At 36.5% G+C, this 25721-nt stretch overlaps 1 protein-coding gene across 11 annotated transcripts in view; it reads left to right on the plus strand.

Annotated features, from left to right (window-relative positions):
- The first annotated feature begins 359 nt into the window (after window positions 1–359).
- Window positions 360–25721, plus strand: part of tjp2a (tight junction protein 2a (zona occludens 2)) — a 48589-nt gene continuing 23227 nt past the window's right edge. Inside the window, exons 1-3 of one of the 11 annotated variants that reach the window (XM_077243193.1) lie at window positions 360–579; window positions 12509–12638; window positions 14235–14308. Coding sequence is in view for 5 of the 11 variants with exons in the window: in XM_077243184.1 (XP_077099299.1) it covers window positions 10911–11017; window positions 12509–12638 (237 nt within the window). In the remaining 6 variants the exon portion in view is untranslated. Of the gene's footprint in view, window positions 580–10810; window positions 11018–12508; window positions 12639–14234; window positions 14309–15713; window positions 15879–23938; window positions 24038–25721 lie in introns of those variants that run through there. The other 10 variants (XM_077243190.1, XM_077243191.1, XM_077243189.1 and 7 more) reach the window with 10 other exon arrangements.

Raw genomic sequence — 25721 nt, forward strand, 5'->3', positions numbered from 1 at the left:
GATTTTAAGTACTTATTCAAATTAACTCCTTCAGCTTAATTTTTTCCCCCAAAACACTTTTCTCAACATTCCAAATAACAACACCATATAACCTAGAAGAACCGAAAATCAAGTACGTGTCTCAAAATGGATATGATTATGTACGGAATATAATTTTACAAATTATCTAAAAAAACATTTTAACATTTAGTCTATTAAACGTAATGATATCTTTTCGACATTTTATATTTTTATACTGACTAACTATTATGATAAAACAAGATGGGGTACAAGTTTAACCACTACATGTCAGAAAGAGTAGACTCTTACACTGTTTAAAAAAACAAGTCTGGTTAAATAAAATGGTCAGAAATGCACAGGAATGAAGCGGCGTGGTCACGTGGTTTGGGAGCGCGCTGCTGGACTCACCTGCGCGCTCACGGGCACGCCCATACCTGGAGGATCCAGGAAATCTGGGATTGTACACTGAATCGAGGTGTTCAATCTTTCTCTGGAAGTGTCGAGTCACATACAGATCACCCTGAACCTCACACGTTTCTGTCAGGAGTTTACGGATCTTCAGTATCGGCCTCTATAAAGGTAACGCTACGTTCTTCACACTGGAGCAGTTTTGTTGTTTCTGTCGCATTTCCCTGTTCACTGGTTTCGGTAGTCTATTGTTTAGGGGAGGAGGCTGATAAAAACATAAGTAATCCCACAGGAACGTACAACAGCTGCTATTAGATTATGTACACATTAATGTGAACTTTAGTACGGACTTGTGTGTACTTTTATCATCTCGTTGAATGCAGTTGTCGTGTTTTTGCCTGCGTGTTTCAGGCCTACAGTAGTAGCCTGTACTGTCATGAAAGGCCAGTGTGTTCTCAGACTTTGTCCAGTGTGTTTCTCACGAAAGTGTGTTTTCCTCTCACGCGTGCTTATGAATTTCGTGTCAAAACGCTGGAGTGTTGAGACGTCTAACTAAACTTATTTTCTTTGGTAATTTTTGTTGGTGTTGTAAACAAATGAGAAAACTTATTTTAAAACAAGAAAAAGTGTAATATAAAGTTATTTAAGATAAAAAACTTAAGTAGTTTTACAATCATGTATTATTTTCCTTTAAAAAAATTTTTTTTTTAAATAATTTGAACTAGTCTGCTCCTTAATCTATAACTTGCATGTAGAAAAAAACTAAATAAAGACAGGAAATGATATCATAGAGAGGACACCCATGACAGTGTAGAGGTCAATAAATCTCCCAAAATATCAGATATTTTTATCGCTTCCATGTTATTCCACAGTTAATGTTCTCCTGAAACCAATGTGTTATGGAAGCTTGTTTCCGCCACAGAATATAAAATAATAAAAAGTTATACATGTGACTTTTTATCACACAATTCTGACTTTTCTTGTAGTTGCAAGTTTGCATCTCAGAGTTGTGAGGGAAAAAAGTCATAATTGCGAGTTCATCTCGCAATTTTAACTTTCTCAGAATTGCAAGATTAAACATTTTAATTCAGATTTTTCCCCCTCAAAACTGTGAGATATAATTAATTTAAAAATCTTGCAATAGAGATCGCTAAGACATGTGACCAACTGGGCGGCAACGTCATCAGAACGCAAAGAATTATGGGTATGTTTGGCCCGTTTACATCGGTTTACATGGGCTGGCATAGCAGGCTAGTGTTCTGGCATGAAAAAATAAATAAAAATAGCGTGAAAAACAGAATATAATCCTACAAAATGCAGCGGCTAAAGAAAACATTGTCGGACCATACCAGAAAACTGTCGTCCGTTCAAAAGTATGCTAAAGTTTTAAGCACCACACTCCTCGCTCTCTCTCATCTATCTGCATGCAATCGCAATTCATGTCAAGATTGCAATGCTGGAGTGTGTGCGTGTGTGTGTGTGTGTGTGTTTGTGCGCCCGCGAGAGAGAGAGGCGCGGGCGCGATCGAACAGTGGAAACATAAAACATTCTCCCTCATTTTGTTCATAGAGGTTATCATTCAAACTGCAAAGTGTTTACTTATATTTGTGTAACTTACACTCGCAATAAAACACAACATTGTGCTTTTGTCACACTCTAAACTCTTGTCAAGCTGTAACCTACAACTGTCACCCGAAGCAAACACACACAGTTTTAAAAGCAACATCCAACCCCATTTCAAAACAGTCCGTGGGTTACATCTTTTGGACATTAATCATATCACATTGGTTTTCATTTCTTGTCTCCAGAGCAGTTACATATTCTACATTGATTAAAAAAGAAAATCAAATGTGTTTTTAATGGTAGTATAATTTTATACGAAAATCAATTATTTACCATTCAGATGAGAATAAAGTTAGGGTTCATTAAAATTAAGGAAAACAAATATATTGATCCGTTCTTAAAGGATAATTCAGGTATTTAGCACTTTGAGTCTATTTTCTAGTTTGTTTTGGATGAACTAAGTTAGAGTGGTGGGTAGAATTTTGACGATAGGTCCTGTCTCGACTTTTTGAATCTTTTAGAATCGCCTCCGACCGCTTCAGAGTGAGTGTCTACGAGTATACACAAACATGTCCTTAAAACAACCCGTAATGTTCGTTTTCAAAACTGTGCAAGAAGGACTATTGCAGTTTATAACACAGCAGGTAGACGGCATCTTGAACACTGCGTTCTTCACTCCATGCAATCAAGTCTGGCGCCTTCTGTTTGTGCCGTGGATTCCCAAAATGCTTTGCGTTCACCACTGGTAAAACGTCACGATGACGTCACATTAGCAATCTCTATTACAAGAAAAAAGTCAGAATTGTGAGATAAAAGTCATGATTACCGAGTTTTGCGAGTTTATATTTCTCAAAAAAATCGGAATTTCTAGAAAAAAGGCAGAATTGTGAGAGCCTATAGCCTCAATTTACATTTCTGAGGAAAAAAATCAGAATTGTGAGGTATAATCTGGCAATTTGGGGAGAAAAGTCAGAAATTTCACATTTATATCTTGCAATTCTGACTTTTTTCTCAGAATAATGCTAGTTGTGAACTCCGAATTGTGATATATAAACTCGCAGTTGTGAGAAAAAAAGTTTTCCAATTACCTTTTGCTTTTTTGCATTACGGAAACACGTTTCCATATAATGAAAATGAATGCTGTAAATTTTGTGCAATATTTAAAAGATCTATCGATCTGTCTGTCTATTGATCTATCTAGATCTATACAACATTATTCAATACTTCGCACCCCTAGGCCTGGTTTCACAGACAGGGCTTAGATTAAGCCAGGATTAGGCCTTCGTTTAATTAGGCATTAAGTAGCCTTTATAACATGCCTTAGAAAAAACATTACTGGTGTCCATCTTGAGACAAAACAATGACAGTGATAAGATCTGCCAGTGCAAGTTGCTTTCAGTTAAAACAGCTCAAACATGCATTTTAGTCTGGGACTATCTTAAACCTGGTCTGTGAAACTGGGGGCAAGTGTCCTACTCTCATTCCTCATGTCCAGGTGTGAAATGTAATGGACTCAAGACTCATAGTTTTGTCCTGTGACTCAGAGTTTCTCTCATATGAGGACAGCAGTGCTTCTATAGGTACGGATGAAATCAGTGCTCCCCTGATAAGAATACTTTCTGGTTATGGAAATAAACCCAGAATAACAGAACTCTTTAACCTGACATAATCCTGAATTCATCATAAAATCTATGTTAAAGCCTATTTGAGATAAACTACTTTATATCATGGGTTATTATTAAAGGCTTATATGTTTAGGCTACTCTGTGAAGCTAGGTGTGATTGAAATGTGACATGTTTTATTTGATGATTGAATGTACATCTGGCAGAGAGAGGCAGTACATATGTGCATTGGCATTGCATAATGTAGACCGTGATTCTGCATTAGCCGAGCACATGGGGAAAGATTTAAGAAAGCTTAGCTTACACTGCCACGCGCCACTTACGTAAAGGCATTAAACGACTCGGACAATAGGAGAAATACACGAGAACACACAAAATCATTTTACAGTTTGAAACGATGTTGTTTGTTCACATTTAATATGAGCTTGGCAGAATCAGTAGACTGAAAATAGCAAACTGAAATCACGTTTATGTCTGGTTTCGTAATGCTTTTGAGTTCTTAATCCACTTCAGCTGAATTTAAGGATTTTCTAAACAGTATGCTGTGAAATTCATGTTAGTGTCCTCATCTGTTAGATGGGTGTTCATAGAGAAATCATTGACTAGTCTTGCAAAAGTTTCTAGCTTTTAAGAATCTTATTATTTTTGGTGTTCATATTGTTCATAACGTGTTCAGGGATGAATATATATATATATATATATATATATATTTATATTGACATGTCGACATGTCTTCTGATGCTGGTGCTATTTAATGTCTCTCAAGCATATTTCAGAATCCATTCAGTTTGAGTGCCTGAACAGCTTTTACATTGTGTCAGACTGAAGGACAAAGTTCATTTGTTCATGTGGGTCAACCGTTAGAACTAAACAATAACTTATCAGCAGGATATGACCACTGTAGTATTACATATTACTACTACTGTGGTATGTGTAGCAATAAAAACATGTTCTACGTCTAATTGTAGTAATGAAGTCATCCATTTAAACTATTTGCAAATAATATTTTACATGTATTCACTCTTAATCGTATGTCTGTTGAAAATGCTAAATGTTTCTTTTTGCATTTCAGTTATCATGTAAAGCAGGTGTTTTCGAACCTGTCCTGGGCTGGTCCAATTTTTGTGCCCTTCCCTCACTATCTTCCCTTACTATCTTCCCTCACTATCTTCCTTCCTTCTCGTTCACTTGGATGTACGGCATTAGCTGTGTTTCCACCACAGGAACTTTCCCCAGGAACTAAAGACTTTGGGGTGTTTCCACCGCAGGAACCAGAGTCTAAATGAAGTTCCGGGACGGGTAAATATTTCCCCCTCAGAAAGTCCCTGCTTGCGATGTAGTACTTTTTCAAAGTTCAGGAACTTTCAGGGGTGGGACTTGGGCGCTGGACTTGCTGATTGGCTGAGTTCATGCCGCATTTTGATTGGTTGACTCTACGCAGCATTTCATCTGTTGCGGTGCGTGCAGTTAACAGTTGTTTGCTATTCGAATCAAAAAACTAAATACAACCGATTGACCGACGATGAGGTTCAGGCTTTATTAAGCATAAAATCAGAGGTTGAAATACAGCTGGAACTGTTAAGTAGCGTGCAGTTCTACGTCTCTGGACTATTTGCCTAATCTTCCCGGTACTTTAGACCGGGGTGTTAACGCAGAAAGCAACAGGTCTTGGGGGGGGGGGGGGGAGTTCCTGGGACAAATTGTTCTGAGTAATTTCGGTGGAAACGCGGCTATTGCTTATGTTGCACGAGTGCCCACTACTGGCAGAAACCTTGCAATGTGTAGAACCAAACCCTTGATAACTTGAATCTGCTATGAAGAAGCTGATTTATTATTTACAGTTTGTTTTGCTCACCATTCTAGGGGCCTGTATAGGCTATGGGTATACGCTTGAACAAACGAAAATGATAATACAATAAGGTACTTAGGGCCCGTCCACACGAAGACGCGTTTCGCTGTATACGCATACATTTTTTATCGTATTGGCGTTTCGTCCACACGGATCCGACGTTTTGGGAGAGTGAAACCGCTATTTTTTGAAACCGGGTCCCAAAGTGGATAAATCTGAAAACGACGCCCTTGCGATTTCGTGTGTACGGCCAATCCGTATATTTTGTGAAACGATGATGTCATCACCCCACGTGTCGACTAGTCAGACACGCTAAATCAGTAGCCATAACAGCAACAACTGCGACTACTTGCTTGAGTTCATGCTTCAGAAGCTACTGAGCCTCTTTTATTTCTTTCTTTATTTCTTTATTTATTATTTAGGCCTACTTTAATGTATTTTTATTTTATTTATTTATATTTCGTTCTTATGCTGTGATGCTTGTATTTTGTCTGATTAAGACTTTTCGTATTTTGTAGAGATGGGCATGTCAAGCAAAAATAATATTCGACGATCGCTGGGAATTATTTGATTATTATTCAAAAAACGCACCTCTGCCCCTCATGCTCACCAGTGACACGGCGTTCGCTCCGACATTAAATTTCTCTGTACTGTAGGCCTATATGTTGTAGACATTAAAGAAAAGTTAGTTTCTTATTTATGTTTTAATGGTATTTTTTCCATCTCATATATGTTTATTAGGCCCTATATGAAAAATGAACAGCGTGAGTAAGATGCGCAATATCGAGACACATAATTTTGACCACTTCATTAAGTTTTGTTTTGTATAAAGCCTTTCTTTAAAGTGAATTTCGTTTTGTATAAATTGTATCTTAATTTTAATCAATATTTCATCAACAAATTGCCTGGAAATATAGCAGACAATAGCCTATAATCAGGACATGGAGGCGCCGACGCGATATAACTTGCATCGCACGAGAACTGGAGCTTGTCTCATAAATGAACATAAACTCAGAAATATATCTAAGCTTGAAATGTCTACTTTTAAACAAAACAATTCAAAACGAAAAGAAACAGACAACTCTAATAATCCATATGAAGTGTGCATTTCTCTCTATAGGCACCTTCACAATACTGCGAAGGTGGCGAGTCAGCATCGTCACACAAAACACTAGTTGATTAATAAACAATTAAAATTTCTCCTTGCTATATTTGACACATTCATAATGATTAGGCTATTTGCCGGTTCTTTATGGCAAGCTTTATGCGTCTGCTAACTAATCGACTATCGTGACTCATCCCTATTTTGTACCATTTATAGTTTTTCATATTGTTCAATAAAGTTCTTGGTAAAAAAGAAAAGAAAAGAAAAGAAGCTACTGTGCCTAATATTACTGCAAGTCGAATTACATCGTCTCGTACTGGTCTGGCATGTATACTACACCGTTTTCAGTCGGTTTCAGTGGTTTCGTGTGTACGCAGATATTTCTTGAGACGACGCCGTGTTTACGGAATTTTTTTTTAGAACGAGGAAAAAAAAAGATCGAATAGGGAACGCACCGGCTTCGTATGGACGTGGCCTTATTGTGCAACACAGGTACAGCACAGGTACTATACCTGTGTAAAAAAGTCTGCTTAAGTATTAAGTGGTTAAAAACTCCAATATCTTACACTAGAGTTGTGTGGGGTGGGGGTAAATAAACACAATCTAGGCTACATCACAATCGTGTTGTATTGTGGTCTATGAATCTGCCTGAAGTGTACAATTTGAGTAGATGTTTTCCTCAAATCAATATGGAAGCTTGTTTCCATCACAGAAGAGTTCATATCTCAATTTTGCGGAAAAAGTCAGAACTGCTAGTTTATATATCACAATTTTGACTTTTTCTCAGAATTGCGAGATTTTAACAAATTATTAAACATTTTTGAAAACCGATTTCAAAGAGCAAGTTTTCGAAAACGACGTTATCGTCTCCATGTAAATTACAAAAAACGCAAATTTGTGAAAACGGTGTGTTCAGTCTATATGCACGTAGTGTTTCTTTACAAGTGACATTGCCATCTAATGGCCTGGAATGAATAGTACAGCGTTTTTTGTCGTTTTCGTGGATCCGTGTGAACATAAATCACATTGACATGACAGCTTTGTTATCTGTACACGAAAAATGCAAAGGAAAAACTTTTCAGTGTTTAGTACATCATTGTTGTCATGCAAACGTACCCTAAAAGTGGAGTTAAACACAGCACCCCCATCCCTTCACAATTTTCTCCCATATCTAACACACCAGTACAAAATGTGCAGGGCTGGAGGTCCTCCTGGACAGGTTTGAAAACCCCTTATGTAAATGATACCATATTTTCATATTTCATGAAAAAAAAGAGTACTCTGCATCACTGGATATTACTGTTGGTCACTAAACATTTCTATGGTAAAACAGTTGTCAAATATGAAATGTTCTGCTATTTGTATTGCAATCTTACTATGCACTCTTTCATTTTCTAAAACGCATCGTGTTGGAAATCGGAATCGTCTTCAGTGATCAGTAAGGCTGTTCTTTGATTTGATTGATCATCTCAATCCTTTTTTTCATTGACAAGCGCTAGAGCGCTAAGGCAGACCAGCCTAAAAATGCTAACAACAAGAAGAGTGCAGAGTGCATGGAATGCAGAGGAGCAGCTTCAAGATTATCAAATATTTGGTCATTTCTATTTTAATATTTATTGTCCCCCTCAGGGGTTACGACCCTGGTTAAATGGTTCTCTTAAACTGCTGTAGTGTAGAAGTAGTTGCAGTTGAATTGTTCAGCTATTATGGTGTGTAATGTGAGTATAGTGGGAGTGGTTGTTCTGTGACTGTGTGGAGACATGTTTGTGTGAGTGAGTTTCAACAACAGGTTTCAGCATGTAATGGTGAATTTATAGTTAATCAGCCGTCGTTTTTTTTTTTTTTTTTTGGATTATTGAATGGTGCTTAGACTCATGTTTCTTTCTTTGATGGATTGCGATTGTACTTTTTATTGGTTTACCAAAAAAATCTTCAGATAGCATTTACATGTCGCAACTATGAACGCACCTTACTGAGAGAATACAGAAAATACATCATAATTTATTTTAATGATGGTTTTAATTAAATGAAAACTACATTTATGTGCAAAATCAAAAAATATATAAAAAATATTTTACAAAAATAGCCTTTATACAGAAAATTCATGAAAAGGATGTCTTTAGGTTTCGGAGTCAACACTTCTGTTAATGGCTAACTGGTCTACATCCATATATTGATCAATACTCACTATAATCACCACACATATGATCTTTTTATTTTATTTATAGAGAAGCACCGTTCCTTTCAAAAATTCTATCAGAATATTATTCTAATAAGATATTTGAGAAGATATGTGTATGAAACCTTGAATTAGGGCAGTTCTGCGACCTTGTCTACTTGACTTGCAAGTTAATACATTTTATTAAGTTCTTGAATAAAAGATGAATTTATTAACAATATTATGAAATATTAATTATGGATGCACCGAAATGAAAATTCTGGGCCAAAACTGAGACCGAAAATTCTGGATGCCCTTGGGCCGAAAACCAAAAATAAATAATAGATAAATTCAATTAATCATTCAAACTTATTTAATAATGAACTCTAAAATATTTAAAACTGAGTTGTACAAACTTTTTAAATTGCACATAGGGCAGTTTTTATACCAACCATTTAATAACAGAATTGTTTCTATTCCAGTTTGTTGGTGAAATAAAAACATTTTAATGACAATAAACTGTAATTCAAATATACATTAAATAATGAAGACCTCACTAACAGGTTAAGTACAATTATAATGAATATGTAATAGCCTACAGTCCATAAGAAATATGCTCTTCTCTAAAGTAATTTTTCTAGCTAACTGAGTTTATGTACATTGAATAGCTTTCTTGAGGTAAATTGTGTAGCCTACAATCTGTTTTATTGACATCTTTCCCCGGTTGAAACACTGATTGAGCGATTACATGAGACAGAAGTTATTTCGGTAATTGTAAGGTATCTTTTAAGATGCCTAATAATGGTGTTCACCCATGTTTATTTGGTGCTGTAACTAGTAGTAAAGAGGTGATGAGATGATCGTTTCAGGTGCGTTTGATCCGCACTGCCGCTTGAACGGTGCGTTTCGTCACGGTGTATTAAAGAGCGCCAAAACTACATTTATTGATTAAATTTCATAATAAAGTTGACACTTTGCTTCATATTTAAAGTAACAAAGCACAAATCTGTTTGTGATTATTGGATGGCAGGTGTGCTACAAATGTTGAGTGAGATTTTGTTCACGCATCAACAGAAAACAGCAGACGAAAAGATTTTAGATTTAAGAAACCATATCATTACCGATTAAAATCGAGAGATTAATATTGTCAGTCTAGAGCTAGAGCTGTTTAACTGTTGTAGCTATCTTGTGCACATAACAGAAGCTGAACACAGTCAAAACATGCCATTCGAGAAGTGCTAATTAAATGTGTTTTGGTCACTGATTTTGGCCTTTCGAAAACCGTTTCGGACTGAAATTTTTCAGTAGCTAAAGTTTCAGTGCATCCCTAATATTTATAACATTTAGAATTATGTTTTTGTATTACAGATTTAGAATCTAATTTGCAGTGGCTTTTTGGTTAAAACCTTTTTTTTTACTTTTACTTTCATTTGGCTGCCAGTCTGCCATGTTCAAACAGAACGAATGTTTGTAACCAAAGCTAAAAATAGACTGTTTCATTATTGGGGCTTTAGGTGATTTGAAAGAGTTGGAGTGTGGAGGGGATTTTAGAGCCCCGGCCCTTTGGTAGCGCAATCTCCTCCTACCCATAATCCACTGTTCAAAACACATGGATGATAATGCCAGCGCACACTGGGTGGAGGAGAAGCCCGGTTACTCCGTCCCTCCAACCTGGTGAAAATCTTCTCTAGGTCTGTTTATGGACAAATCTTGAACATATGTATACGTGCGTGTGTTGGTGGATGGGTGATAATGGGTGGAGGCTAAACCAGCAGCGCCTCAGGGATTACAGAGCAATGGGCCAGGGTGCATCCATGAGCTGTCACGGCTTAGTACCACAATTATCCCCCCCCACAGCGTTTTCATTAGACTAATGTTTGAGATCTCTAAAATTATGTAATAGTGACGCTCTGCCAGCCTGCCCAACGTGGTTGTCGTATTCTCTCTCTTTTCCCCTCTCTTATCCTACGAGGAGAACGAAATGGGCATCTATGCGATTCCACAGACCAAGAGAGACTCCGTACTGCAGATAGTGTGTGCAACGATGAGTCTGTTAGCCAGAATGACTCTTTACTGGTTTGAATGAGATTATACGCAGCTTTGTCAGTGATGTAGTGACGTTATCATTGGTAAACAAAGAGGTTACATGTTGCTGAGAGCCTCTCTAGATCGAAGGAACTGAGAAGAACCAGAGAACTTTTAAAATGAAGTACAAGAAATTCATCACCATCATGCAAGCAGCCATCGGGGTCGCGCCTCTCAACAAGCGGGAGCTGTTACCACCCGGCCGGAGGTTGTGGAGACCCTCGGGGTGAGTTATGTAGAAGATACTATATAGGAAGAAGAAAGATTGATGGTGCCCATGGCAGAGGTAGCTGGTAAATTGGTGTTAATGAGGCACACACGCAAGGTCTCTCGCTCTCTGCCGAGCGCGCGCTACACGGTTTGGAGCTCGCAAGCTCGAGATTCCGGGAGATTTGAACTAATTTGCGGGCATTAGGGAGCCGCTATCAATATGCGGGAGACTCCTGGAACTTCCGGGAGACTTGGGATGTCTGTTACTGTACCACCTTCCTGTAATAATGTAGGAAACCTCTCTTTATACATAAATCATGGAACGGTTGATGTTTTTACTTGCACATATGATTTAGTTTTTATTCAAATGACGCATGTGTGTTAAGTAAACGATCAGCAATAAAGAGCCTTCAACAGAAGTGCACTCTCTCTCTCTTATCGTCAGTTAACGTTAGTAATATTCTCCTCGTTTTACTTTCTTTGCTATTGCCATATGTGACCAGCACCAGACAACAAACTTCTATTCATTCGATACTTTAACTTCATAGGCATCCTTCTCTCTAATATATCCATTCTGCTCTCTATTTGCTCTGTTGTTGATGGTTCTTTGTCACAAGCCCTGTACTGTACACATGCTGCCTATCGGTTGTTGGTATCAGAGCATTTTAACAAGTACGAGAACACAAGCAGAGTATCGGCCACCAAACATGCAAAAAACTCACTAAAAACTAAAACCAGTCATTTTACTTGGATTTTGGTTTTACTTGGGACAATGTCTTTTTTGTGGCCCTCTTACAGATGTAAGCTCAAAGCTATCAAAGAGTTGTGATAAATCAATAAAAAGCTGTCAAGACAAGCATCAGTGGCACGTTTTGTCAGGCAATGTAATTCAGAAATCTAGATATCTTTTAAACACCTAAGAAGCTTTATTAGCTAAACCAGTCCCTTGATCCTGAGGACTCATTACTGCAACAATAGTTAGTCTATTACTCCAGGTTACTTTGCTGGCAAAGATCTTATGAACACGTTTGTGCAGTTATGCTGAATAGTGCTGTTATAAGTACACATATCTTGCCAAGGAGATCAAGTGTACTCCATTCAGAGCAGGTGTTTTCTCTTGCAATACTTTTGACATGTTTTGTGAACACAGCCTCTTAATGTACTCATAGCACTTTTGTTAAGCTAGGCTGTGTATTTTCTTTTTTCTTTCTTTTATTACATTTTATTTACATGCACACACAGTAACATTTAGTTAACATGTTTTAGCTATTAACAGATCAACCAGATCAACTTTCAAATAAGTACTTTACTGTGCATATACTGACTTTCTCTGCTGCATTATTGTGGTTATGTGACTAGGACTCAGGCTGTGTGAGCAAAATAGTAGTTCATTCTGAGTTTTACTTAAAATTCTGCCTAGATGTAGCTAATTTCACAATAGATATTTGTTGTTGACATTCAGAGTGTGTGTGAGCAGTGTTATTAACCAAAAAATGTCTTGTTACAGTGACCAGTCGAACCAAATAGAGTTATTCCGATCAAGCCGCTCCAACAGGAAAAGGATTTCCTTGACCTACGAAGCTCAATATTTGTGTTTGCGACGCCTCTCTGCTCCAAGCTACCCAGCCCTTTTACAGGTATTGCACTTTACAAACGTTCAATTAGGGCTCTCACTAACGATTATATTGGTAACTGCATAATCGGTCAATTAGTTTAATCGGTAATCGGATCATATTTGTTGTGGTAATAAAAACAGACCTACCGTAAGTGAGCAATAGCTTTTAAAATGACATAGTCCCCCTGTAGTCAATAATTCTATCCCTTAAAAATCATTGATCACCAAAATGAAATAGTTATGACATTGTTCATACTTTAAAATAGCTTGAATGTAACTCTACACCCTTGTCTCGTTTAGTATAACCGGTTATATGAATATGCAAATGAGCCCCGCCTCCACTCACTCACACCAGCTCAGAGATCCACTCGTTGACGATCACACAATGACCTGATTGGTTACAAGGTAGTTTGTGACGTCAGAAACACCAGCAATTTCAGACCGTGTTTTTGAGACTGTCTTTGGTTCACTGCAGTTTTAAGGAGAAAATACTCAATGGTGTTGACTTATGAATTTGCTCTTGGTTTGTCTTAAAGCATATTAAAACATCACATAGACATATAAACAACATTTAAAAACTTGATTTTCACCACAGGGGGTCTTTAAAATACATGTATAACAACGAGGCAATAATAATTGGTTCAAAAGCAAGTATTCATATGGTTTTATTGAACAACACTGGTAAAAATACATAATGTATATAATGTTGCTGTCAGACGGAAACCTCTCATCTCCATATTTAGTCACTTTTATTTTTTTTTCATAAATTATAACTTTTGGTCACCCTTTACATCTGTCTGTGGGTTTTGCAAATATTTAACAAATGAAAATTATTAAAAAGAGTTTGTGACCAAAACTTTGTAACTCCACTGGCTCCTCAAACTGTCATTAAGTCCTCATAACTTCACCCTTCCTCTATCGTGAATGAAGTGCTCCACACAGTTTGGACTGTCTCTGCTAGTTCTAATGACGGAGAAAACGCGTATGTCCGAAATTTGCTGATCAAAAAACTGAAGCTGTTTCACTAGGGAAGAAGAGACTATCGCAACTTCAGTTTCATGCTGACTTTAAGACTTCATCTCTCCTGTGTTAATGTATTTTATATTCATTCAGGAAGTTGCACCAAACACAAATCTGCTATTAACTGTCTAGTTTGTCATTTATAATTTGTTGTGCTTGACAAGATTACTCAAGCATATCCACCCCATCACATAAAATAAGTTTTAATTTTTTCCAGTTTGTAGAAAAGTTATATTATTGACTTTAGAATGCTAGCCCATAACCTTGTTTTACAAATATTAAATATATACATTTGACTTCATGGAGGTGTGTGTGTGTGTGTGTGTGTGTGTGTGTGTGTCTGTGTGTGTGTGTGTGTGTGTGTGTGTGTGTGTGTGTGTGTGTGTGTGTGTGTGTGTGTGTGTGTGTGTGTGTGTGTCTGTCTGTGTCTGTGTCTGTGTCTCTGTCTCTGTCTCTGTCTGTGTCTGTGTCTGTGTCTGTGTCTGTGTGTGTGTGTGTGTGTGTGTGTGTGTGTGTGTGTGTGTGTGTGTGTGTGTGTGATTACTATATTTATGCAACAAGTTGTTGTGATAGTCTTTTCTCTCTATTTGTCGGACAGGTGTGGTGACAAATCAGGCCCTCATCTCTGTTAGGACCCCAAGCGATCCCTTTGGCTCAAATTACTTTTAATAGGTACTCTCTTTAGCACCTGATTACAAGTTCTACAAAATCATGTTATGATAAATACTGTTTGCACTACGTTATAACGAGGATTAATATCAGTATAAGTAAGCTTATGTACCCGATTTCGAGGGTGGACCCGATTTGTAATGACACTGAGAAAAAAAAAAAAGTAGAGCGGGACTTGATTTTGTCTTGGGGAACTGATTGGATGATTGTTGTTTGCTATTGGTGGATCCATGTAACAGGTTATTGTCCCGCTCACGTGCCAGTAAACATGTCATTAGAGAAGAGATGCTGCAAGAGGGAGGGGTAGTTATTTTGATTAAAAATTATGATGGCACATGAATTTAAAAAAATGTGCATGGATGATATAAAAATCATTTATAATGGTATTCCATAAAAATAAGGATTGTCAATTATTATTTCATGGTGATTTTAAAGTAATTCTAATTGCAACATTGCACTGAATGCAGTACTTTGTATGGTTATACTATGTTATATTTTTGTCTAGTGTGGTCACTCTTTTTAATGTGAAGATGTAACATGTTAACAGTCACAGCCTTTGATAGCGATTTTGTAGCGAAAATATAAACCCCCTGGTTCTCCCAGTTGGCCCCAGTGGTAATATTATAATATTTACATTATTTACTTAAGTGTTTAATAGGCCTACTTTAGGAAAGCCATAATCTTTCATTATAAGTTTTGCATTGGCTCTTTTTATGTTCATGAATCCATTTCAGAGACTTGGAAAATCAGAAAAACAATTTTTGTTAATGGAAATTTGTCGTTAATGGCACGGAAGAACAACTAAAACTTTTCTACTAAGCAAATTACGCTATTATCTTTAACGCCACGTGAACGCGCTTTGCGTAAATTACTATTCGGCAAGACTAAAATCGCCGGAAGTCTTTGGTAATGAATACCTTACACGACATCTCCATGTAAAACGAGTAGGGTTTTGGGAAGTTTGGAATTCCAAGCGTTTTAGCCATTTGGTTAGATAATCATCTCAAAGCGGAATAATTGACTTTTGAATACGTACATTACGTGTCTGGAAGCGGTTGCTAAGCAATGCCAGCACGGCCTAATTGATATTCATGAGCAAAGCCTCCGTCGATAATATGCAAATACAGTCGATAGATAAGGGATTTTGGAACCGTCCATTGTACCTCGTCGGGCACGCAATGAAAGAGATGCAGCATTTCTCGTTGCTTAATTCCTCAAAACACGTGTAAGCACGACAATATAAAGCTAATGTAATGTGAAGAAATGGAAAAGAGTCGCATATTCAATAGAGGTTAAAATACCCTGGCTATCATTATCGCCCCCCTCCCTCCCGCCCCTCTGTGATTTATTGGTATGGTCGGGATTTACAGTACAATAGTTTGAATGTTTTAGGCGCCGGTGTTGCCGCTTATTCAGAGGTTTCCGTGTATTAGCTTTGTTTTAATCACAGCCCATGGTACTTTTAACTCCTTATTTTAAGTAAACCGAGTTTATCATCAGTGCAGTTTACGAGATGCCCGTTGTTATGGAGAGGCGGCTCTTTCTGAGCAGAAAGGTTATGGACTATTGTCATGTAAGTAACTTTAGGCTACTGTTTAAACTCCTACAGTTCGCTTATTTTAATTTCACTTACATTTTAACTTATACTTATTCTTTCGCTGAGCTGTTCAGTTGCTCGTGGTACTGTATCCACCTGCTTTCTTCAGTAGCGATGACCATCATGTATCTGCACGTCAATGTAACACGATAAAATGTATCATCCGTTTTTGCTGAGTACAGCAGCGTTTATATAAGTCTATGAATCAGATTTATGACGGGACAAGGGTCACTTAACGAATAAAAGAGATACTATCAAAATTTAAATAGACTAATTATTTGTTTATCGTCAAAAAATAAAAAGTACTACCACAGTTTTGAATAGTTCAACATTAATCAAGTCAATAACTAGTTTAATGAATATTTTGTTTGTAAGTTATGTTTTGTATTAGCTTCTTAGGGAACATAGGCCTCTCATGTAAGCACAGGAAAGCTGTGTTTTATGAATTATTTAATATTGTATATACCCATAATCATTCATTATTTTATATTATGTAGAAAAAATGAATTGAGGCATTTTTAAATTGTCACCAGCAGAGGGACCACCACACCTGTTTTACATTAGCATCATAATCTCACAATCTGCAACACTTCAAAATATGGAATTATAGACTAGTTGTTAAATGTTTGGTTAATATGCATCTAAAATTAATTTTAGAGCATTTTCTTGTTCATTAGTCTTTCTTATTTTACTCCAAACAGAAAAGAAAATTGCACAAAAAATCTTTAAAAAAAAATCTCCTTCCATATTTACACTTGCTGTACCCAGACCTGGATTGGATTCATGCTTTTTATGTAACGCTCATCACGTGTCTGTTATGCATCATCTGAAATTAGACTTTTTATATTTCAGTAGAAACTTGGACTGAAAGCTGTCGTTTACTGATTTCAGGGACACAGACAGACAGCTAAAGCTGCTTATCTATAATGCAGAGGGAGTTCTGTCTGCACACATTGTCTGTTCTGTCTCACAGCAGAACAACAGCATATTCCCTTCAGTGTGCTTTCTGATGGCTCACAACTGGTATACCTCGCTTTATTGAACTGTAAATGCTTTAAAATTTAATCTACAGTGTCTATAAAAAGTATACACCCTATTAGATTATGTAGGCCTATTTAAATTGGTTGTTGGGTTTTTTCTTGCTGCACAGTAACGTCCTGCCGGTCTGATTCTGTCACCATTACAATACTCTGGAGAGGTGCTTTACCAGTATGTGATATGCCATGTTTTGTTTACGCCAGACAGTTTATATAGTATCACAGCTCAGAGATAATTTTTTAGTGTCATAAGTAATGTTCCTCCAAATTTTTGAGTTTCACATGTTTTGAGGGGAGTTGTGAATATTATCTTCTTGTCATCTTTCTGCACTTGTCAGATTTTTTTAAGGTTGTCTTGTGGCTCATCCTGCAGCACAGTCACACTTGTTTTGTTGCAGGGTCAGTTTTGGAAGATGGTCGGTTCTGGGCAGGTTCACGGTTTGTTTTGTAGATGTAATCATTTCTTTTTCCTTGTGCTGCTGACCTTTTCTAAATATCTTATGAAATGCTCATTGGTCACAAAAACATGAGCTGGTTTTTGCTTGGAAATTGCAGTGCTTTCATCACACTGGCTGACTTTGGTATGTCTGTGGCTTGGAGAGAACTTGTTCGTGTCAAAGCAGTATATGGATACGTGTGTACGTCTACACATATATATATATACATATATATATATATATATATTAATTGAGAGGTTTTAATATTTAGATTTAAAATTTTCCTCCCAAATATTATTTTGTTTTTAATTTTTTATGGACTTTATGTGTTTTATTGATGAATTGTTTTGATTCCAGTATCATTATTCCATTCTGCAATCCTATCTAATTTATTTAATGCAATGTATTTATAATGTGAAAGTGTAAAGATTTAGTTTTTGCTTTCCAAGTTAAAGAGAAGTGAAGATATCATAACTAAGTGGATTGTATCTTTAATGTTCTATACTTATGTAACCGTATCTCTGCAAGTGGTTTTTATTTATTTATCTATTTTTTTAGAAATTACATTTAGGGACTGTTCGTTTTTTATTTAAGGGGCCACCGGAGGAGTTTTGAGATCTGTAGTCAAAAAAGACTTGACCCTCCCTTCGCCAGTAATACATTTTTCTATGACCCTCCAAAATGATTGTGAAAAAAGGCATTACCCTCCCCTGGAAAAAAGGCATGACATCTTTGCTTGGCAAAGATGTTCAGATAGCCAATGTTTTTTTACAACCATGACAAACGACTAAACTACTGCTTTCTCATCTTACTAAGGCTGTAACGATAGACCAAACCTACAATTCGGTTCGTATCATTTTTTTATTTTAGATTTAAAAAAAAAAAAATCATGTTTTCGGTCCTGATGCAGTGGTGACGCGTTCATGTAACAATGGTGGCGCTCCCAATAAAGTATCTTAAAGCTACCACAAAGAACCGGAAAAAGTAATGATTATGAATATGTCAAATATAGCAAGGAGAGATTTTAAATGTTTTTTAATAAACAAGGTTTTTCTGTGTCAGTCTTCAAGATGAAGTTGACGAGGCTGACTCAAGATCTTCACAGATTTCATACGGATTACATAAGCAGAGAGCAGTCTGTTTTTCGTTTTTAAATGTTCTGTTTAAAAGTAGACTAAGCTTTCTATATATTTCTTAAGTCTGTGAGGCAAGTACATTATACGCTGAGTTTCGGTTCATTTATGAGACGAGATTCCAGTTCACGCGCCGGCGACTCCGTGTCATGATGATCTATTTTCTACTATATTTACTTCTTATTTATTAAATCCAGGCAATTTGTTGATGAAACATGAATTAAAATTAAGATACAATTAATAAAAAACGAAATTTACTTTAAAGAAAGGCTTTGTGGTTTCTGAAGTCGCTTTCAAAGCGGTCATGTCCGTAACGGAGAACTGTCACGTCCGTAACATTGTTTTTTTCCTCATAAATGCGAACACGAAAAATAAAATAAAAAATATTTTATGTTCTGTGGGCCTCAGTTAGGGCTGGGTGATATGGCCTTTTATAAATACCGCGATATTTTTAGGCCATGTCACGATACGCGATATATATCTCGATATTTTGCCTTAGCCTTGAATTAAAACTTTGATGCATACAATCACACCAGTATGATGATTCTATATGTCTACATTAAAACATTCTTGTTCAAACTGTATAATCCATTAATAATAATCCACCCGCCAACCACCCATATTCTTTGATTTAGATATCTGCATCTGATCATCACATTACAATTATTCAATTAAGCATGATAATATGGTAACATATCACACAATTAACATTTATTTAAATTAAAAGTTCTTCTTTTGGCAAAATTACATTTTCTTTATAGCCTAAACAGAGGCTTTACTGCCTTTAAACTTATTGTCAATGTTTCATTTTTGAAAACATTCTTATCAGAACAATTTTTTGTACCTTTATAAAGGGCATTTTCCCCCTAATTTTATTTAATGTATGCTCTAAATTTCATTTCAAATTCTTACATTTTATCAATACATTCAATTAAAATAATAAGACCGGCTGTTACCAATCAAATTAAATAATTTACATTGAAAAATTATAACTGTATTAAATGAGATTATGAGATTGTTTTGAATATTTTTTGAATATACAAATAAGGAAAGTTGAAAAGAATGATACTTTGAAACTAAACCGCCAGTAGGAAGCGGCAGTCGGCCGTCTTAATGAGCGAGTCATTGAGTCATTAATGTAAACGATTCGTTCAAACGGCTGATTGATTCAGAATGAGGCGGTTTAATAATGGGCAATTGAATCTTTGACTCAAGCGATTAACTGTTAGTTCAAAACGCTGAATGATTCAGTAATGAATCATGGATGAGTGTTGCTGTGAGACGCGATATGGCTCTGTTGTTTGGAACTATTTTCGCTGCTAAAACAGAACAAAAACAGTCTAAAAATGTAAGTAACTTAATTTTAACTATTTGTTTATTGAACTGTTATGAAATTAATATCTCGGTTTCAATCGTGATGGCATTCAGGAAAACAGCACTCTGGTCGTGTGTAGCCTATATATTGTTTCTTAACTATAATTAATGTTATAAATAACTGCGCGAGACTCAACAGCGCAACTTAGTTACCGTCCGTACATTAGGTAACATGATGGGAGTTCCGTGTCTTTATTACACTCATTTAGCTGTCATCCACCCTCGATTGAATGGAATGTTTTTATTACTCGACCCGCGGATTATGATCCGTGCAGCACTATCGGCAAACTACACGGTTAGAGAATGGACACAAGCGGGAATCGCGACAGAACTGTCACGGTGGAAGAAGTGTATATGAGCACGTGGCGGCCGCCTCATAATTGTCTATGCAGGAAAAACCCTGAAGGTAATCAATCATTATGCTTGCGCTTTGATGCTGGACAGGACAAGAGGGGGAAAAAACAAAGGAAAAAAAATGTCCGGGAGTTTTAGGATATAGTAATTTTCTACATCGCACTGACTACAAGCCGCGATATATCGAGTATATTCGATATATCGCCCAGCCCTAGCCTCAGTCCCAATACACTCAATGTACATTCATATCACATGTTAATGTCGTGGTAGAGTTACACTCACAGGACACTGCAGTAGTGTTGTCAAAAATATCGATATTTCGATAAATATCGATACTGAAATATCTGAACGGTACCAATACTAATTTCCCGAAGTATCGATACACCAATACTAGCCGAGCAGTCACTTTCACTTCTCTCCAAAGGCGCGTTGACAAACACCACACGTGACGCACTCGTCTCATTCGATCTGGTTAAATAGCAAAAGTGAATGGAAAGATGGCGAGTGCGGCGTCCCCGCGACCGGCTTTGGTTGATTGTTAAAGAACACCGCGAGCGGGCATGTCGGAGTCGGAGAATGGCGTGGACAGGACACGCGCTACACACCGCGAGCGGGCATGTCGGAGAATAGCGCGGACACGCGCTTCACACTGCGAGCGGGCTGCGGGCACCCAAAAGATTGTTTGACTATCAATATCCCTCTCATCACTCATTTTGTAAAATTATTTTATAGATGAAAACATTTAAGGAATTGGCTCCAGGGGTACCATTTAGCAGCATATGCTCAGCATCAGGGGTGTTTGTTTTTTGGACAGACCTGCACCACTGCTAAAAACATCCTAAAACACTGTAACTCTTCTCATTTTAACTTTTCTGAAACATTAACCAAGATGGCCTAGTATTGTTGTTGATATGAGTCTGCGTTTCGTTTTTTCACTGTAATTCTTAAAGTTAACATAATCTGACTGAGGAATCGTAGACAAGTAAATATTGTAACTGTGGTCAGATGTAAATTAACTTGTGTCTTTTTAACTTTATTCAAAAATTATTATTTAATTCTGCAATTTGCCTTCATTAGCGATTATCATCAATTTGATTACACATATACTAATTAAACTAAACTGAGCTAGACAATGGCATCTCTGAATTCAATAATGAAATGCCTTTAACTGAAAATTGAATGTTTAACCTTATTATTATACATTACTGACACTCTATCCTCCAATTTGATACAGTTAAGTGCTTCGACACAATCTGTATTATTAAAAGCAATATATAAATAAAGGTAACTTGACTAGATGCTGATCCAGTGAGCATTGTTTCCGCGTGTGATGCACACACGTTTGCGTTTAAATCTGTTCATCAAATTAAGTTAATGTATTAACCAGCATTTATGACCGATGACCAATGCATTTGTTACAGTATATTTTAATCTTTGATAACAGTAGGTAATAAAAACACAACGGATCATGTTAGCTCTGGTCCAATGAAAAAATATTAACAGATAGAACTCAGGACATTTTTGTTCATGTAAAATATACCTCATTGTCATGTTCTAGACTTGTAATATTTAGCTTTAAATAAAAAAAAGACCCCCTTAATATTGTGGCAGTTTTTTTCTCTGTGGTATCGAAAATGGTATCGAATATCGATATTTTTCAAGGTATCGTATCGAAGTTAGAAATTCTAGTATCGTGACAACACTACACTGCAGTCATTCGCAATAACAAAAGTTCATTATTTGCTCGTGCTTTAAAGCTATCCGGGTAAACATTTAATTTTCGTTCTTTACATGATGCACTTTTTCTGAGCGCGTACTGAAGTGCGTGCGCACTGTCAGACAGCGCCAAACTGGATTTTTGTTGGGTCAGACCCATCTGATAGGGGGACCGAGACCGAGAGAGCTACATAAAGCTACATGGAAAAAATATGCACCAAACAAGCCACTTTGAAATGTTGCTGTTTTTATGAATACAAAAGTTGGGTGACCCTCCCCCTCGACTAAAAAAAGTTGAATGACCCTCCCCTCAACAAAGAATAAAAAGACATGACCGTCCCCTATTTTCCTCCGGTGGCCCTTTCCATAAATACCGAACGGTCCCTTATACAGCAAGGATGCATTAATCAAAGGTGACTGTAAATACATATGTACATATACAATGTTACAATAGATTTTTTGTCAAAGAAATGCTGTTCTTTTGAACTTTCTGTTCATTGAAGAATCCTACAAATATTTTTTTTAAATATATCGCAATTTCCGCAGAAATATGAACCAGCAACAGTTTTCAGCATTGATAATGATAATAAATGTTTCTTGAGCATCAAATCATCATATTAGAATGATTACTGAAGGATCATGTGACACTGAAGACTGATGCTGAATAGAATAAGTTACATAGTTTCAAAGTTTCTCATAGTCAGAATGTCTGTTGGGGACCATTAAAATAGTGTTACCAAAAACATTTTAAATTGTAGTTTTTCGCTGTTTTACTGTATTTTTGATCAAATAAATGCATCCATGGTGAGCATATGTAACTTTTTTCAAAAACATTATAGAGTCCTACCAACCCCGGACTTTTGAACGGTAGTGTGAAGTACCAGTCAAAACCTACTCTTTCTTAAGTTTTTGTACAGATTTGGAAAAAATTGTGATCACCAAAACTATGACTGATAACACAAATATATTTTACTCGTTGTAACTTACCTATCCGGTCCAATTCATAGATTTCTGGAGTTTTATTTTTAGTTTTGTGAGGAAATTCATACATGCTTAATTAAATTTATCTACAAAAACGTATTTTCAAGTAAAATCCTTTAGATGAAAAGGTCTTTAAGAACAATAGAAAACTGAATTGGAACTTTTTAGCTGGTACTCTTTAAAGGCAGTTGATAGTGAGTATGAGATCTAGGTCTTTTCCAGTTTATATTTGAAAGACGTTGATGGAGAGTTTCTGATCTCATTAATGAAGAGCGTAGGAAGCCAAACTGAATCAGGTCCTTTACTAGGTTACCTCAGTCAGTCTGATGTTGTGGTGTTGGACTGCTGCTCTACAATGCAAGGATACACACTCAGTTTCAGTAAGAAATCAGTTATTCAGTAGTCTGTTCTGGTTAGCAAAAAAAAGAAAGAATTGAGGGCAGCTCATATGCCACATGTTAATCCTTTCTTGGATAAGATTTGGAAAGCAATTATAGATCAAAGAACATTTATGATATGTAGTACCACGCAATTTACTAATATAGCATTATCATAGTATGTATGGTGTTTAATTCTACACGGCTTTACTATTAGAAAATAACACTGCTCAGGTGCTCCAAACCCCATTATCCTTCTAATTTTTAATTAAAGTGATGGAATCACTGCTAATCTACCAGTCCCGCTTGTCCTGCACGTTCTTGCAGAACAACATCCCAACCCATAAGCATGGTCATGCCGAAGGTGCTTCTTTCCTTTCGTAAGCCAGGCAAAGCTTTTAATGTCAACCCAGATAGAGCTGTATCATTTGATGAATTTAAATGCAATTTTAATTTAATACCTTAGCAGTAGACAGCTTCTCAGCTGTCCCGTTTTTTTGCGTCGTGGCTGCCGTGGGTCGGTGTGGACAGTGGGATTTGCACTGAATGTAGGCCAGCGGGCATCAGTCTTACGTCAAAGGCAGACAGATGCATTGTGTTGCTGAGGGGTGATTCGTGGCCCAGAGACATTGTGTTCACGGGAGAGGCGACAACATGAAGACGGTCCTGTCGCTGCACAGGAAATGGGCTCACACCATCAAGGCCATCCGCATCCTCCAGGGCATCGTAAGAACTCTTTCAGTTCCCTCACTTTTTAAAGTTCCCTGTGACTTTTTAGTTTGGTTGGTTTGTTTGTGTTTGTTTGTTTATCTGGCTAGGACCATTCGAGTTTTGCCATATAGGCTGACTTTTAGGTTTTAAATGTAATGGCGTAGTATTTAGTAGAGGTATAAGTATGGTATACAAGTATAAGTATAATCTAGAGTAACAAGGTTCTTGCTTTTTGTTGGGAAAAATATGGTAAAGCACATCTACCTGTAACTGGAGGGCTTTTTACTATAGTGGTGGATTTTTACAACTGAAAATTGTAAAATGTTGGTCATTATTATGGTAATTGCATTACATGCACTGATGCATTTCATACTTTGATGTAGAACTTGCTATAGGTTGATAACCAAGGTTTAGGAATGGTTTAAAAGTTTATCACACTGTAATTTGTGGTGGTGAGAGAAATAGATGGCGTTATAGTTTGTTTTCTGGGTAGATGTATAAATGTAACGGGTGTTTCTTTCCTATTCAGATAACTATAAGAATCAGTGGTTTACTGTGATAGTGGTTAAACACTTAAGCAACTGTTTTTATTTACAAAAATGCTTTCAAAGTGCTTTCGCTTATTCAGTGTGATATTGCTACATTCATATTGATAGTATACAGTGTGGACAGGTAACTTTTTTGCCATGGCTGATTTTGTCCCCACCACTTTGTGAAATATTTCACAGCAAAATTTATCAAATTCTTTGAAATAATCTTTCAATTTTGAGCAGGATTTTCGTTTTGTTCATGTTCTAAAACGTGTTGTTCCATTGCTGGAATTTAATGTTTGTTTATGGTTGTTAGTAATTTTCTTCCCTGGACACAGCTCGCACACTTCCATTAATTCACTGATGTACAGATGCAATTTTTATTTTATTTAAATAAAAATAATAAATTAAAGAAAAGCTTTAAAAAAAAACGACAACTAAAAGCTTACTTAAAAACATGCATAAAAATTAGAGCAGTATCTAACCAAAAATCCCTTGCTTTCAAACATTACCACTTAACCTTGACATTCAATCCACTGACCTAATAATGCTAAAGATCATTTGAGCCCTTGAATTGGTCAGCAATGAGAATATCAATGGGACCGTAAATGTTGAAGTTGTTGTTTAATTGGTTAAAGATCATGTTAAATTATTTGTGCAAAACCTCAAAATATTATTTAAAATTAATATTATAATATTAATTATATTGTTAATTATGTTATATAAATTATTTTATATATGTTATATAATATATAATTATATAACACAATAGTATATTTTGTGACAACCGCCATTTAGCAGCACCCATAGAAATTGAATGATGAATGAGGTGCAAACATGTATTATGAAGACACGAGGAGTGCATCATTGGCTTAGAAGTGTTTAACTTCTTGTGCTATAATGTCGTTTTAGATTATAGCATGAAAAAAAAGTTGTTGAAATCATTTATAAAATAATTGCTAAAAGGCATTAGATGTGGATTGTGAGTTGAGTTATTTAGGGCAACACTGGGATTCATATTTTGCTGAGGAGATTAAAGAGCAACAATTATAATCACCCAGTGTGCGCACAGCTGGATGAAGAGGTAACACAGTGAGGACGTCATGTGGCTCTCAGACTGAAGCTGAAGGCCATATTTAAAGTGTTTAACTCAATGGCCAGGCTTCCTT

This window comes from Siphateles boraxobius, unplaced genomic scaffold (assembly GCF_051911475.1).
Source record: "Siphateles boraxobius isolate OS27281-9 unplaced genomic scaffold, OSU_SipBor_1 25, whole genome shotgun sequence".
NCBI classification, from domain to species: domain Eukaryota; kingdom Metazoa; phylum Chordata; class Actinopteri; order Cypriniformes; family Leuciscidae; genus Siphateles; species Siphateles boraxobius.